Source organism: Chlamydotis macqueenii, unplaced genomic scaffold, assembly GCF_036417535.1.
Source record: "Chlamydotis macqueenii isolate bChlMac1 unplaced genomic scaffold, bChlMac1.mat HAP1_SCAFFOLD_5, whole genome shotgun sequence".
NCBI lineage: Eukaryota > Metazoa > Chordata > Aves > Otidiformes > Otididae > Chlamydotis > Chlamydotis macqueenii.
In genome coordinates this window covers 1-13,684 of record NW_028239220.1, presented here as the reverse complement: position 1 = coordinate 13,684, position 13,684 = coordinate 1, and the positions used below count along the sequence as shown (strand labels likewise).

General features: G+C 55.4%; 1 protein-coding gene across 1 annotated transcript; it reads left to right on the top strand.

Annotated features, from left to right (window-relative positions):
• The first annotated feature begins 7,231 nt into the window (after positions 1–7,231).
• LOC147596014 (Fc receptor-like protein 2) lies at positions 7,232–13,226 on the top strand. The gene is given in 9 exon segments (XM_086771734.1): positions 7,232–7,395; positions 8,552–8,590; positions 9,568–9,891; positions 10,083–10,169; positions 10,172–10,366; positions 10,456–10,767; positions 12,096–12,395; positions 12,864–12,968; positions 13,108–13,226. Coding segments are annotated over 9 exon segments (1,479 nt in total). The 5' UTR covers positions 7,232–7,364; the 3' UTR covers positions 13,194–13,226.
• The last annotated feature ends 458 nt before the right edge of the window (positions 13,227–13,684 follow it).

The following is a 13,684-nucleotide window of genomic DNA, read 5'->3' as shown; positions in this document are numbered from 1 at the left end:
AGAAAGACAGACAGCATAATTGATCCAAACTGGCCAAAGAGAGTATTCCATGCCTGGGCTGGGACGGTGCTGAGAGCTCACTGGGGAGGAATCTTCACAGCTCTGGACAAGGTAAGTCTCTGCGTGCAGGGCAGTGAAGTTGAGGTTCCTGGAGCGAACTCTGAAAGCTCGTGCATCCCACAGCCGGTAGGATCTTTCTGAAGGACTCTCACGGTTTCCATTTTGTAGAGGACAGGCTCCAGAGCAGGGCTTGTCTGCTGCACTCTCAGAAGGACAGAGCATGACAGTTGTCTTTGCTCAAGAACGGCTGCGGGGCTGTGCAGGCGGGTGTGCAGGCAGGGGTGCCCAGGGCTGTCCTTCAGAGCAGGGTCCCTGCAGCCCAGGGGCTGTGTGCTGGGGCAGGGACTCTGCCGCCTGCCAGGGTCAGCACTCAGCCTGCCCGGGGAGCTCCCAGCGCTGCTGTGGGGAGAAGCCGTGGGGGGAAGGAGCGACCCCCAGGATGGTAGGGTCCTTCTGCTGTTGAGAGGGTGCTGTGAGGGTCAAGGCTGCTCAGAGCTTCAGCTCACTCTAAGAATATTTGCAATAGGAGGTTTGAAGGAGAAGACAAAGATAAGGATTGCTACAAAGATAAGAAACTTACCAGAGCCTGTGTTTTCCATTGCCTACTCTTTGGAAATGGGAGGGGATTAATAATAACAGCCAGAAATGTTGACAAGTCACTCAGACCCCTGAACTCCAGCTGAGTGATCAGGACGTCTTCGAGGATCTCCTAATGCACTTGCAGCCTCTCCTCTGCCTGTGGACAGTACCAGCATCATCTCTGCTGGAACCATCACACTTAGTCTGACCTCTGCTTTTTTTCTAACTGCAAACAGGCAGATGTGCCAGGCTACACCCCGTGGCAGGTTGCTACAGGGCAAAGTTCAATGTGCAGAGGTTGGGATGGAGTTTGTGAGTGCTGACTGGGAAAAGCCACGGGACACTGAAACATCTCTCAGGACAAGAATCTCCAGGTGAGAGGGATATTATCAGAGAATTAGAGGAAACTAAAATTAGAAATGTGGTAGGGAGAATCCAGAAAACTCTGTGTATGATCCCCTGCAATGCAGTCCCCTTCCTCGAGCAAGCCCCCTGGCCTCCTCTCCCACCCACCAGAGCCTGGGGGGTCCCAGACATGAACCCCCTCCTGTGAGGCCGGAGCTCCAGCAGAGCCGTGGTGCAGCTCTCCAGCCACGTGTCCATGTCCCTCTGCAGAGCACAGGGGCTGAGAGCAGCTGCCCGGCGATGGTGGTGTCGGGGAGGGGGCACGCACAGCCGGGGGAGGGGGACGCTGTCCTGAGTGCCCGCCTGCCTCTGCCCTGCCTGCTGGCAGCCAGACCCTCGCTCTGTGTTTGCTTCTCTCTCCACTTGTCTCTGTTATTGCTGCTGTTATTTTGTTCTTGCTGCCAGGCTCGCTGGGGAGGTGCAGTTTCAGCTGCAGGGTCCCACCCGGATCTTGTGGGTCCTTCCATGCAGCCGTGTCCATGGGAACAAGTGTCCCAGCTTTCCTCTCAGCTGTGGGGCTCTGGGCAGTGCAGTCTGTGGGGCTGGAGAGGCAGCTGGTTTCCCCTGAATCAGATGATATACTTCAGACATTTGGCCATGTCCTTGAGGTGTCCTCCCAAGCTATGACACGCCCTCCAGAATGTGAAGCTGTCCCCTTGCACAATTTGTTATCTGGAAGCCCCATGGAGAAGCGCTGTGGGGTTGGTGAAATGAGCCCTGTGTGTCCTTGGCTGGAAGTGGGGTGCTGAGACCTTGAGAAGGGGTGAGACGTTCAGTGGTCAGCACAGCATCCTTCTGCTCTCAGCAGTGTCTGGTTGTTTTTCAGGGTAACGCATGGGTGTGATCACCCTCCACCTCATGAAGAACAAGCCCAGGGCAGCTAGGAACAAGTCGGAGGCACAGACCAGCTCCCCTCCCTCTGCACTAAGCCACCGGCAATCCTCTGGCCTCACAGGACTGGCTCTGTTCTCCCTGAGGGCAGCAGAAATGCCGTCTGAGATCCACGGACACTCTCCAGGTGAGATGGGGGAGCTTTAAGAACCCCAGACCTCTCAAACTGCCTTCTGCCACCTCAATTTCTTTAACTCTGGGAGTGCAGATGGTGAAAAGCTCTTCTGAGCTAGGAGCAGTTTGTTCTGAACAGCAGGACCGGACTTTGTCCCCCACCATTTCCATGAACCCACTGCTGCAGAGCAGTGCTGGCTCCTCAGCAGCCAGTGTGCAGAGGCCTTCTCCTCAGGGCACACTCAGGAGCACCAACCAGAGCTCCAGGCACAGTGGTGAAGGAAGGTCGGCTGGAAAAGGAACGGGTGCAAGGGCATGGGGGGTTGTGTGTAGCAGGGTGAGGGTCAAGGAGAAAGACTGACTTTTGTCAGAGGAGTCTCCCCTAACTCTTTATTGATTCTTCCTCTCATGACAGGACGCCGTGCACGGAGGCAACAACTGTCCAACACCAGCGGCCTGACCGAGTTCCTGCTCCTGGCATTCGCAGACACGCGGGAGCTGCAGCTCTTGCACTTCTGGCTCTTCCTGGGCATCTGCCTGGCTGCCCTCCTGGGAAACGGCCTCATCGTCACTGCCATAGCCTGCGACCACCGCCTCCACACCCCCATGTACTTCTTCCTCCTCAACCTCTCCATCATTGACTTTGGTTGCATCTCAACCACTCTACCCAAAGCCATGGCCAATTCCCTCTGGGACACCAGAGCCATCTCTTTCTCTGGATGTGCTGCTCAAGTCTTCTGGTTTCTCTTTTTCGTTGTAGCAGAGTACTATCTTCTCACCGTCATGGCCTACGACCGCTATGTTGCCATCTGCAAACCCCTGCACTGCGGGACCCTCCTGGGCAGCAGAGCTTGTGTCCACATGGCAGCAGCTGCTTGGGGTGGTGTGTTTCTTACTGCTGTCCTGCACACGGCCGGTACATTTGGCATACCACTCTGCCAGGGCAATGCTGTGGACCAGTTCTTCTGTGAGGTGCCCTGTTGACGCAAAAGTCACGGGCACTGCACGCGACCAATATGATCAAGCAAATGCCAATTTATTGTTGATACATCCCGGTTAATATAGCCCTTCTAATTCCATATCACGCGCAAGCTCTCTACTAATTGGCTAACTATATCATGCACGCGCTCCTAGCTAAAATATGATTCGTTAAGTCTCTATGTTCACACGCACGGCTCTCTCCACCTGCACCCTGCTTCATGTTCAGCCCCCAGTCGCGTATGCCAGCTGTTTTCCTTCTTCTCAAGGTTGCTTCGTTTACTTTCTCACAGGAAGCTTCATTACTTTCTCACAGGCGGCCTCATTATTTTCTCACAGGTGGCTTCAGTACTTTCTTACAGGCGGCTTCATTGCTTTCTCACAAGCGGCTTCAGTGATGTCCTTGAGGCCTGCTGCTCACAAACACAACAATTCCGTTCAGTCTGGATTGTTCACTAAGTGCCCCTGGTTCTCCAGGTACCCAACACAAGAAGCTAATTTATTTAAGTTAGCTGAAGTTTTTGCAGTTGCTGCCCAAGGAACAAATAAAGATAATGCTGGACCCAACAGGGTTAAATTGCCGTCACAATGGGGAGTCAATACTTCTAGCGATCTTCTTGCTCGCGTATGATTCCGTCATGGAGCAAACATCATCAATTTTCCAAAATAACATGGTCCTCCTATGGCCCTTCTTGGTCCTCCTGACCATAAATTCTGCTAACAATGTTTTGTATCCTAAAGCTTCCCTTCTCATTCCATGGCTTTCTTCCTGAGAGCATGATTGCATTCCTCCCCCAAGGTCAGTGTGCTTTCACTGATACCATACTGGCTCAGCGAAATACCACATCTCCCCCTTCTTTGTTTAGGAGAAGAGGCTTGTTTCAACGCTTTATCTATTAAAGTTTGCACACATTTTAAGACACAGAATTATAGATCAAAATACATATATAAAAGGAATGAATAAGCATCCTACAGCTATTAGTAACAAGCTTTTATCAAGTCACCAAAAGATGTCTGAATATATCAAAACCATCACTTTGTTGCTGGTTTTGTACTCCTTTTTGCATGATTACGCCATGCTGTGTCGTTGCAATGCATAGATCGTAAAGCATTTACAATCATTACCCCTCTAGAAACATTAGCTCTTGAATAGTTAAAAAGAAATAGAAGTCCATCTTTACTGATCCCAAAAAGTTCCATCTTTTGTAGTTTTAGCACTCAGCACTTGTGGTTGCTGCTGTTTTACACAGAGTTGCCGTCCTACCGGTATCTGGCAGGTCAACCAAACATGTTCTGAAATACCCGCAGATGATACAGACAGGGATCCACTTGTTTACTGCTCCTGTAAAGACATAAGCGTATCCCTTCCCCCATGTTATAAGAGGGAACGGTCCTTCCACTTATACAAAGCTCGACTCAGACAGGAGTATCTGTTAACCATGTCAGGGGCGGGGGGGTGGGGGCGCCTGGCGGCGGCTGTGGCCCAGACATATAAGAGGAAAGAAAACTAAAACCTGAGGTTTAAGACAAGAATAGGGAGGGATCCTTAAAGCCACCGCTACAGGCAAAACAGACCATCACTAAAACCAAAGCAGGATAAGGAAAAAGGGAACAAGACAACCTCCCCCCACCCCTCCCTCTTCCCAGGCTTAACACCATCTCCACCTCCCTCCCCTGCCCCCTTAGCGGGACAGGGATGGGGGGCGGGGGGGGGGGAAGAGGGAATGGGGGTTACAGACAGTTAATCACGCGCCGCTTTATTGATATCAACGGTTTAACGGCTGCACCTACAGCACTAGATCCTTTTGGCAGCACACTAAGAGCTCTCTTAGTTTTTTTGTCTTTTTTTTCATTAGCATATCTCAGAACTTTCCTTTCATGCCATCACCCAGATCAGGGTGAGCCACAACTGCGGCGTGCAACCGATGGATAAATTTCCCATACGGTTCTGTGGGACCTTCGGAATGAACAGGTTGGACGCTGGCAGGTCCCGATGCGGCACAGGCGAAGGAGTTGACGAATTTCCCAGCGACGCTTCAGGCGAATCTTGGCGTCTCTTGCAGCCGTGCGTCCTTCAAGCCGGACGGACGCTCATCCCCCTCTTCCTCCCGCTGTGGTAACGGGGGATAAACCGGAGCCGTCGGCGCCGGCGAAAAGGCTCGCCACCCCGAGCCGGCGCCGGCGCAGCGCGGTGGGGTGCGTGGCGGCGGTGAAAGGCAGACGCGGCGACGGAAGGTTCGGCTTTCAGACTTTCCAGTGTTTCATTAACCAAATGCAAACTCTCAATTTTCGGGTCCAGGACCTCACGTGTGAGTTCCAAAGCCTACTTTTAAGTTTCAAAGATTCACCTTAAGGGCCCAGAGCGTCCCGTTTAATGCGTGAAGTCTTATTTTGCAGGTCCAAAGCCTCATATTGAGTGTCCAAAGCCCGATTTATAGGGTCCAGAGGCTCGCTTTTGGGCCAGGAACCCAGCCCAGCTCAGCAGCAGAGGCCGAAAAGAAGGGTTTGGCCCAAAAAAATGAGCGTTTCAACGCTCAAGATGCCGCTTGGACCCTCAAAAGAACGGGCTGGCTCCTAAAAACACCACTTTTAAGCCTAAAAATGTGGCTCTGGACTCTAAAAAGGAGACTTCGCAAACTAAACCTGAGTGTTCGGGCCACAAAAATGAGGCTTTGGAAGGCCTAAGACTCTGGGAAGTAAAAAAATGAGCGTTCTGACACTCTAAATGTAGCTTTGGAGTTTAAAAAGATATTTTCTGCCCCAAAAAATGAGGGTTTAGGCCATGAAAATGAAACCGCGGGCCCTAAAAAAAAAGGCTGTGGGTAATAAAAGCCCGGTTGGGATCCTGAAAATGAAGATTTTGGTCCTCAAAATGAAGATTTCGGTCCTCAAAATGGGGCTTTTGACCCTCAAAATGGGGCGTCGGGATTTAAAAGTAGGATTTGAACCGGGAAATTAGGGGTTTGTGCCTTAAATTGATGCTTTGCTGACAAAAATGAAGGCTTTGCACCCTAAAAATGGGGCTTTGGGGGCTCAGAAAGAGGCTTTGGGCCCTCAAAACTGCACGCTGAATCCTAAAAAGAAGAGTTTAGAAGCTAAAAATGAGGGTTTGGGCCACAAAAGTGAGGTTTTCAACCCTGAAACCAAAGCTTTGGCCCCTGAAAAGCAGGCTTGGGGAGCTGAAACTGAGGCTTCGGGCCTGGAAAGAGGGGGTTGGCCCCCCAAAAATGAAGGTTTTGATGCGATAAATGTTGCTTTGAAGACTGAAAAAAACATTTTCTGCTCTAAAAACGAGGGTTTGGGCCGCAAAAAATGAAACAGTGGGCCCTAAAAAGTGGCTATGGGTAACGAAAGCCAGACTGGGGTCCTGAAAATGAAGATTTTTGGTCCTAAAATTGCAGATTTGGGCCCTCAAAATGGGGCTTTGCTCCTCGGAAGCCACCGGTGCCGACAAGCACGTCGCACCCAGAGCCCTGAGGTGCTCCCCAACCCTCCTGCGTCACCGGGAATTCGGGAACGCGGCTGGCGATGACTCGCCCCCCCCGCCCCACCTTCGGCTCCGGCACGGCTTCCCGTTTCCAAGCCGCCGACCAGATTTCAATGATTTTTCTTAGAAAAAGCAATGAAAAATACGCCGGAGGGGGCCGGCTCCGCGCTGAAAACAACGAGTCACCGTTTCGCCAGAAAAAAAAGAGAAGAACCGGACACGGCGTTGGCTTGCGAAAGGGAAATTCCAGCTCCGGGACGAGGTTCCTCGAGAATCGGGAAGTAAAACTCGTGCTTCTGGCCCCCGATGGCCCGCTCTTGCCCTTTTTCTCGCTCCTGCAGAAAAAAAATAAATCCACCGAATTTGGGGTTAGCGCCTCAAAAACAAGCAGCCGACCAAAACCCGTGGACGGGCGCCGCCTCCTGCGTCTTCCCCCGGGACGGGGACAACCCACCGGCTCCGGTTGAGTTGGCCAACCGCGCCTTCCCCTTCCACCGCCTTTGCCTGGAGGTTTTGGGGTTTTCCCCCCCCCAAAAAAAAACGATCTCCCGTGCCCGATTTTCCAGCCGAACCCCACGGCAGGGAAGCCGCAAGCAGCCCCGGAGCCGCCCGGCCCGATCCTGGGCGTGGAGGAGATGTCGCAATCATTTTGTTATTCATATTTTTTTTGTCGTTCTGCAGCTTTTTTTTTTTCCTCTTTTTTTTTTCTAATTTTTTTTTCCTCTTTTTTCTAATTTTTTTTTCTGCCGTTCCGTAGCAACCGGCCTCACGTGACGGAGGCGCCGCCGGGCCGGAGCGAAGGGGAAGGAGATGTTCCCGTCGGGGCAGAAGGAGGAGGACGCCACCCACGATGGGCTCCCTTCGCCTGGTCCCTCTGCTCGGTGAGCCTTCCTCCCCTCCTCCTCCTCCTCTCCCCACATCCCAGCCTTTTTTCCCCATCCCTTCGGTTTTCCACCCGTTTCCGCACCCCTTTGGCCAATTCCCGTCCTCCTCCCTTTTTCCTGCGTGTTTTTTTTCCCCGTATCTTCTTTTTTCCCCTAAATATTCACTTTTCCCTCCCCATCTCTTCACTTTTCCCCCCCATTTCTCCACCTTTTCCCCAATTTCTTCACTTTTCCTCCCAGTTTCTTCTGGTTTTCCCCAATTTCTTCACTGTCTTCCCCAGTTCCTTCACTTTTCCCCCAAATTCCTTCACTTTTCCCCCACTTCCTTCACTTTTCCCCCAAAATTCCTTCACTTCCCCCACTTCCTTCACTTTTCCCCCACTTCCTTCCCTTTTCCCCAGTTTCTCTCCACTCCCCCCAGTTTCGCCGCCCCCGTCGGGCGCCGCCCCCTCCGCTCGGCCGCCGGTGCCATTTCTCTCCATTTTCTTTTTCCATTCCTTTTTTTTCTCTTTTCAGCCGTTTCACCTCTTTTTTCCGTCACCTTTCCCCGTTTTCCTTTCTCCTTCCCTCCTTTCCCTTCTCCCGTTTCCCACTTTCCTTTCTCACTTTTCCTTTCTCTTTCCCTTTTCCCCTTTTTCTTCTCCTTTCTTCATTTTTCGCTCTTCCTTTCTCCTCTCTGTTGTTTCTTCAGTTTCCTTTTCCTTCTCTTTTTCTTTCCGTCGTTTCCGTTCCATTTTTCCTTTTTCTTTTCTTTCTCTTTCACTTTCCCTTTCTAATTTTTCCTTTTCCGTTTCATTTCTCCTTTTTTTCCTGGCATTCGGCCTTCCATTTTTTTTCCAGCTCCTTTTTCCTTTTTCCTTTTTCATTTGTCCTTTTGCTTTCATTTCTCCTTTTCCTTCTCCTTTTTCCTTTTTAATTTTTCCTTTCGCTTTTGTCCTTTTCCTGTTTCCTTTTTCTTCTCCTTTCTCCGCTCCCTTTTCCTTTTTTCCTTTTTCTTTCCGTTCCTTCTTTTCATTTTTCCTCTCGCCTCGCCTTTCCCGTTTTCCCTTTTTCTTTCCATGCCTCCTCCGTCTTTTCCCTTTCCCGTTTCCTTTTCCTCCTCCCTCCCTTCCCTCCCCGCGCCCCCCCTCACCCTCTGCTCCTTCTCTTGCAGCCTCTCTGCAGATGCTGCTCCGGCCGGCGTCTCCCGCAGGTAACGGGCGGGGCACCTCGCGCCCCCCCGCCGGCGCCACGGCACCCGCGGTTCCTCCCCCACCGTCCCCTCTCCGTCTCCCCCGCCACCCAAAATCCCCATTTTTAGGAAAATCGGGTGGTTTCTCCCCAACCTGGTCCCCTCCAGCCCCCAAAATCCCCATTTTTAGGAGAATCAGGCGGTTTCTCCTCAACCTGGTCCCCTCCAGCCCCCAAAATCCCCATTTTTAGGAAAATCGGGTGGTTTCTCCCCAACCTGGTCCCCTCCGTCCCCCAAAATCCCCATTTTTAGGAAAATCGGGTGGTTTCTCCTCAACCTGGTCCCCTCCAGCCCCCAAAATCCCCATTTTTAGGAGAATCAGGCGGTTTCTCCCCAACCTGGTCCCCTCCAGCCTCCAAAATCCCCATTTTTAGGAAAATCGGGTGGTTTCTCCCCAACCTTCTTCTCTCCCTTCACCAAAATGGCGATTTTGAGGAAATCTGAGCGGTTTCTCCTCCTCCTGGTGCTCCCCCACCTCCCCCACCCCCCAAAATCCCCATTTTTAGGAAAATCGGGCGGTTTCTCCCCAACCTGGTCCCCTCCAGCCTCCAAAATCCCCATTTTTAGGAAAATCGGGTGGTTTCTCCCCAACCTGGTCCCCTCCGTCCCCCAAAATCCCCATTTTAGAAAATCGGGTGGTTTCTCCTCAACCTGGTCCCCTCCAGCCCCCAAAATCCCATTTTTAGGAAAATCGGGTGGTTTCTCCCCAACCTGGTCCCCTCCAGCCTCCAAAATCCCCAATTTTAGGAAAATCGGGTGGTTTCTCCCCAACCTTCTCTCTCCCTTCACCAAAATGGCGATTTTGAGGAAATCTGGGCGGTTTCTCCTCCTCCTGTGCTCCCCCACCTCCCCCACCCCCCAAAATCCCCATTTTTAGGAAAATCGGGCGGTTTCTCCCCAACCTGGTCCCCTCCAGCCTCCAAAATCCCCATTTTTAGGAAACCCCGCAGCCCTTCCTCCTCCTCCTCCCCCTCCCCCCGACATCACGGTGACGCCGGAGAAGACGGAGTACCTCATCGGCGACGCCGTGGCCATCCGGTGCGCGGCGCCGGCCTCGGCCCAGAGGATCGTTGGCTTCCAGTTTTCGGGGACGAGCGGGTGGGCGGCGGAGGTGCGGACGGCGCGGCGGACGGCCACGTACCGCTTCAACGTCACGGGCCCGCGGGACGGCGGGGAGCACGCCTGCACCTACGCCGTGGTCGACCGGTACCGGCAGCGCGTGCGCTCGCGGGAGAGCGCCTACGTCAGCCTCAGCGTGCGAGGTAGGCGGGGCCTCGCCCCCGTTGGCTCCTCCCCTTTTCTCCAAAATCCCCCCCCAAGCCCCCGAAACGCGGAATCTTTCTCCTCAAATTCCACATTCCGCCGCCACGCCCCTGCTTTAAAAATGTTAAAAAAAAAATAAATTAACGAACCAAATCTCGGCGGCGGGGGGGGTGGGGGTCCCGCTTTTCAGACCACCCTCCCGCGCCCACGCTGGCGCTGACGCCCCCGAGCGGGGTCACGGTGGAAGGGCAGCCGCTGGTGCTGCTGTGCTCGGCGCCGGCGGGCGGGCGGAGCGCAGGTTCCGGTTTTACGGGGAGCGGGAGGAGCTGGGCGCGGCCCAGGCGGCGGAGCGGCTGCGGGTGGCGGCGGTCAGCCGCCGTCACGCCGGCAACGTCAGCTGCGGCTACGAGGAGGAAACGGAGGGGCGCTGGATCCCGTCGCACCGCAGCCGCGCCCTCCGGGTCCTCGTCAAAGGTAGGGGCGGGGGCGGTTGTTTTTTTTTTGGGGGGAGAAAAAAATCCCCCCGAAACGGGCCGGGACCCCAGCGGATTTTCTCCCCGCAGAAGCGGCGGCAGCGCCCCGCCTGGCCGTGGACCCCCCCGGCGGGGTGGTGAGCGAGGCCTACCCGCTGCGCCTCACCTGCGCCGCCGCCCGCGCCGACTTCGCCCTCAGGTTCCGCTTCTACAGGGACGGGGCGGAGCTGCGGGCGGGGCAGGGGGGGTCCCGCAGCCGAACCGAGGGGGCGAGCGCCCTCCTGCTCTTCCCCCGCGCCCCCCGGGGTTTCGGAGGCGAGTTCAGCTGCGGGACGGAGGAAGACGTGGGCGGGACCTGGGTGCCGGCGCCCCGCAGCCCCGGCGTGGAGGTGACGGTGAAGGGTAGGTCCCGCCCGCGCCGCCCGCCGCGGGGGGTGGGGGGGGCGTTTCTTGAATTCGGGGAATTCCGATCTGGGGACGGCGCGGCGCTGGGTTCCGCGAGAGGCGCCGGGAGCGGTGGGGGCACCGGGAGGAGGCGGAGACGAGGCCGGGAGGCCGATGACGGCGGCTTCCGTCTTCACGTGACGACGGGTTTCGTCTCACGCCCGCGAATTTCACCTTCCCGTGATGATGAGTTTCGTCTTCTCTTGGGTTTCTTCTTCTCCTGATGGTGAATTCCATTTCTCTTGAGTTTCATCTTCTCTTGAGTTTCATCTTCTCTTGAGTTTCATCTTCTCCTGGGTTTCATCTTCTCCTGGGTTTCACCTTGTCCTGATGGTGAATTTCATCTTCTCTTGAGTTTCATCTTCTCCTGGGTTTCATCTTCTCTTGGGTTTCACCTTCTCATCACGATGAATTTCATCTTCTCCTGGGTTTCATCTTCTCTTGGGTTTCTCTTCTCTTGGGTTTCATCTTCTCTTGGGTTTCACCTTCTCTCGAGTTTCACCTTCTCCTGATGGTGAATCTCATCTTCTCCTGGGTTTCACCTTCTCGCGACAACAAATTCCGTGTCATGACGATGAGTTTCACCTTCCGACGAGGACGAATTTCATCTTCTCGTGACGAGGAGTTCCGCGTCTTTGTGAGCTGGATCTCGCCCTGATAAATTTCCATCTCCTCGCGACGAGCTTCACGTTCTCGCGCGTTTTGTGCTCTCGCGACGACGAGTTCCACCTTGCCACGCCCACGAGCTTCATCCCGTGAAGACGAATTCCACTGTTCCACGGCGATGAGCTCCATCTTCTCTTGAGTTTCATCTTCTCGTGGTGATGACTTTCATCTTCTCCTGGTTTTCATCTTCTCCCGTGACGAATTTCATCTTCTCCTGGGTTTCTCCTCCTAACAATGAATTTCTTCTCTTCGTGACAAGGAATTTCATCTCCTCGTGGTGACAAATTTCATCTTTTCTTGATGTCAAATTTCACCTTCTCGTGAAAAAAATTTCATCTTTCCGCGACGACAAATTCCATCTTCTCGTCCTGACAAATTCCATCTTTGTGACGACAAATTCCATCTTTTTGTCACAATAAATTTCGCTTTTTCGGGAGATTTCACCTTTCCTGACCAACGCCGCCTTATCCCGACGCAAATTTCATCTTTTCGTCGCCGATTTCCCCTTTTTGTGGCACCAGATTTCCCCTTTCGTGGCAAATTTCGCCTTTCCGTGGTAAATTTCGCCTTTCCGTGGCAAATTTCCCCAGTTTCTGACGCTGAATTTCCGCTCTCCCCAGACCTCCCACCCCCGCCCGCGCTGCTCTCGGACCCCCCGTCCGGCGAAGTGCCGGAGGGCTCCCCCCTGCTCCTCACCTGCGCCGCCGCCGCCGGCCCCAGGGCCCCGCGCAGGTTCGTTTTCTACAGAGACGGCGCCGAACAATTCGCCGAGACGGGCGCCGGCGACCGCGCCCTCTTCAGCGTCCCGGCGGCCAACGGGAGCCGCGCCGGCGGCCGCTTCACCTGCCGCTACGAGGAGAAGGTGGGCGACAGCTGGATCCCGTCGCCGGTCAGCCGGGCCCTGACGGTCGTCACGCAAGGTGAGGGGCCCCCCGCCCGCCAAAACGCCCCCCCAAAAAGCCGGTTTTCTCCTCAAAACGGGGGAAAAGCGGATTTTTTGGGAAGCGGGGCGGGGCGACGCGGCGTTTCTCCCCTCGAAACGGTGCAAGAACGGGTTTTCGGGGAAGCGGGGCGGGGCAACACGGCGCCTCTCTGGGTTTTTCCCCTCAAAACGGGGGGAAATATGGGTTTTTCCGGGAAAAAAACGGATTTTTTGGGAAGCGGGGCGGGGGCAATAGGGCACCTCCCTCTGTTTTTCCCCTCAAAACGGGGGAAAACAGATTTTTTGGGAAGCGGGGCGGGGCAAGATGGCGTCTCCCGAGGTACGGGGGCAGCAGGAGGGGCGGACAGGGACGCGCGGGGCGCAGCATGTCACTTGCCGATCGGGGTTTGTTTTTTTTTGTTTTTTCCCGAATTTTCTTTTTTTCTCGGCGCTTCCCCTCGACCAGCCCGGCCTCGGCTCGTCCCGTTGGCTGCCGGTTGCGCCGCCGGCGGTGGCGCCGCGCTGCTCCTCGGGCTCCTATTGGCCGCCTGCCTGTTCCGGAGGCGGAGAGGTGAGTGGAGGGCGATATCAAACCGCTACCGAGCGATATAAAACCGGGAAGGGGGCGGGGCCACCCGGTTTTTCACTGAGGGGGCGGGGCCATCGCGGCTGCACCCCCCGCCTAGGCCCCGCCCCCCTCCCCCGGCCAGGCGGCGTTCACTGGAAGGGGCTGCACGACAAGGACGACGCCGGCGCCTACGCCATGGCCAGCGTCTCCGGCAGCGACGAGGGCTGAGCCCCCGCGGACGGCCCCGTGCCGGGAGGAAGCCCCGCCCACCCCCTTCCTCCGAGGAAGAGGAGGGGACGGCGCTGCTTTGCCAGCGCGGCATGGGCCACGAGTAAAACTCCCCTGGGCCCCTTCCCGCCTCTCATCTCTGCCCAGCGTTCTGTCCCAAGATGGCCGCCGTGGGCGGGGCCATCGCGGGTCTTGAGAGCTCAACCAGGTTGGCCAACCCAACGTGGCCCCGCCCATAAGCTGGGGGGGTGGGGGGCGGAGCTCACTCGGGTCTCACCTTGCCGCCATTGGACACCGGAGGTCTTCCCTCGCCGCCATTGGGTGTCTCGGGTCGTCCCTCGCCGCGATTGGGTGTCTCGGGTCCTCCCTCGCCGTGGGTGGGGCGACCCCCAAAATGGCCTCCTTGCCCCACAAAATGGCCTCCCGCCCCCCAGCTAGGCCTTCTGCCCCCCCAAAATGCCGTCCTGCCCCCAAAGTGGCGTCCTGCCCCA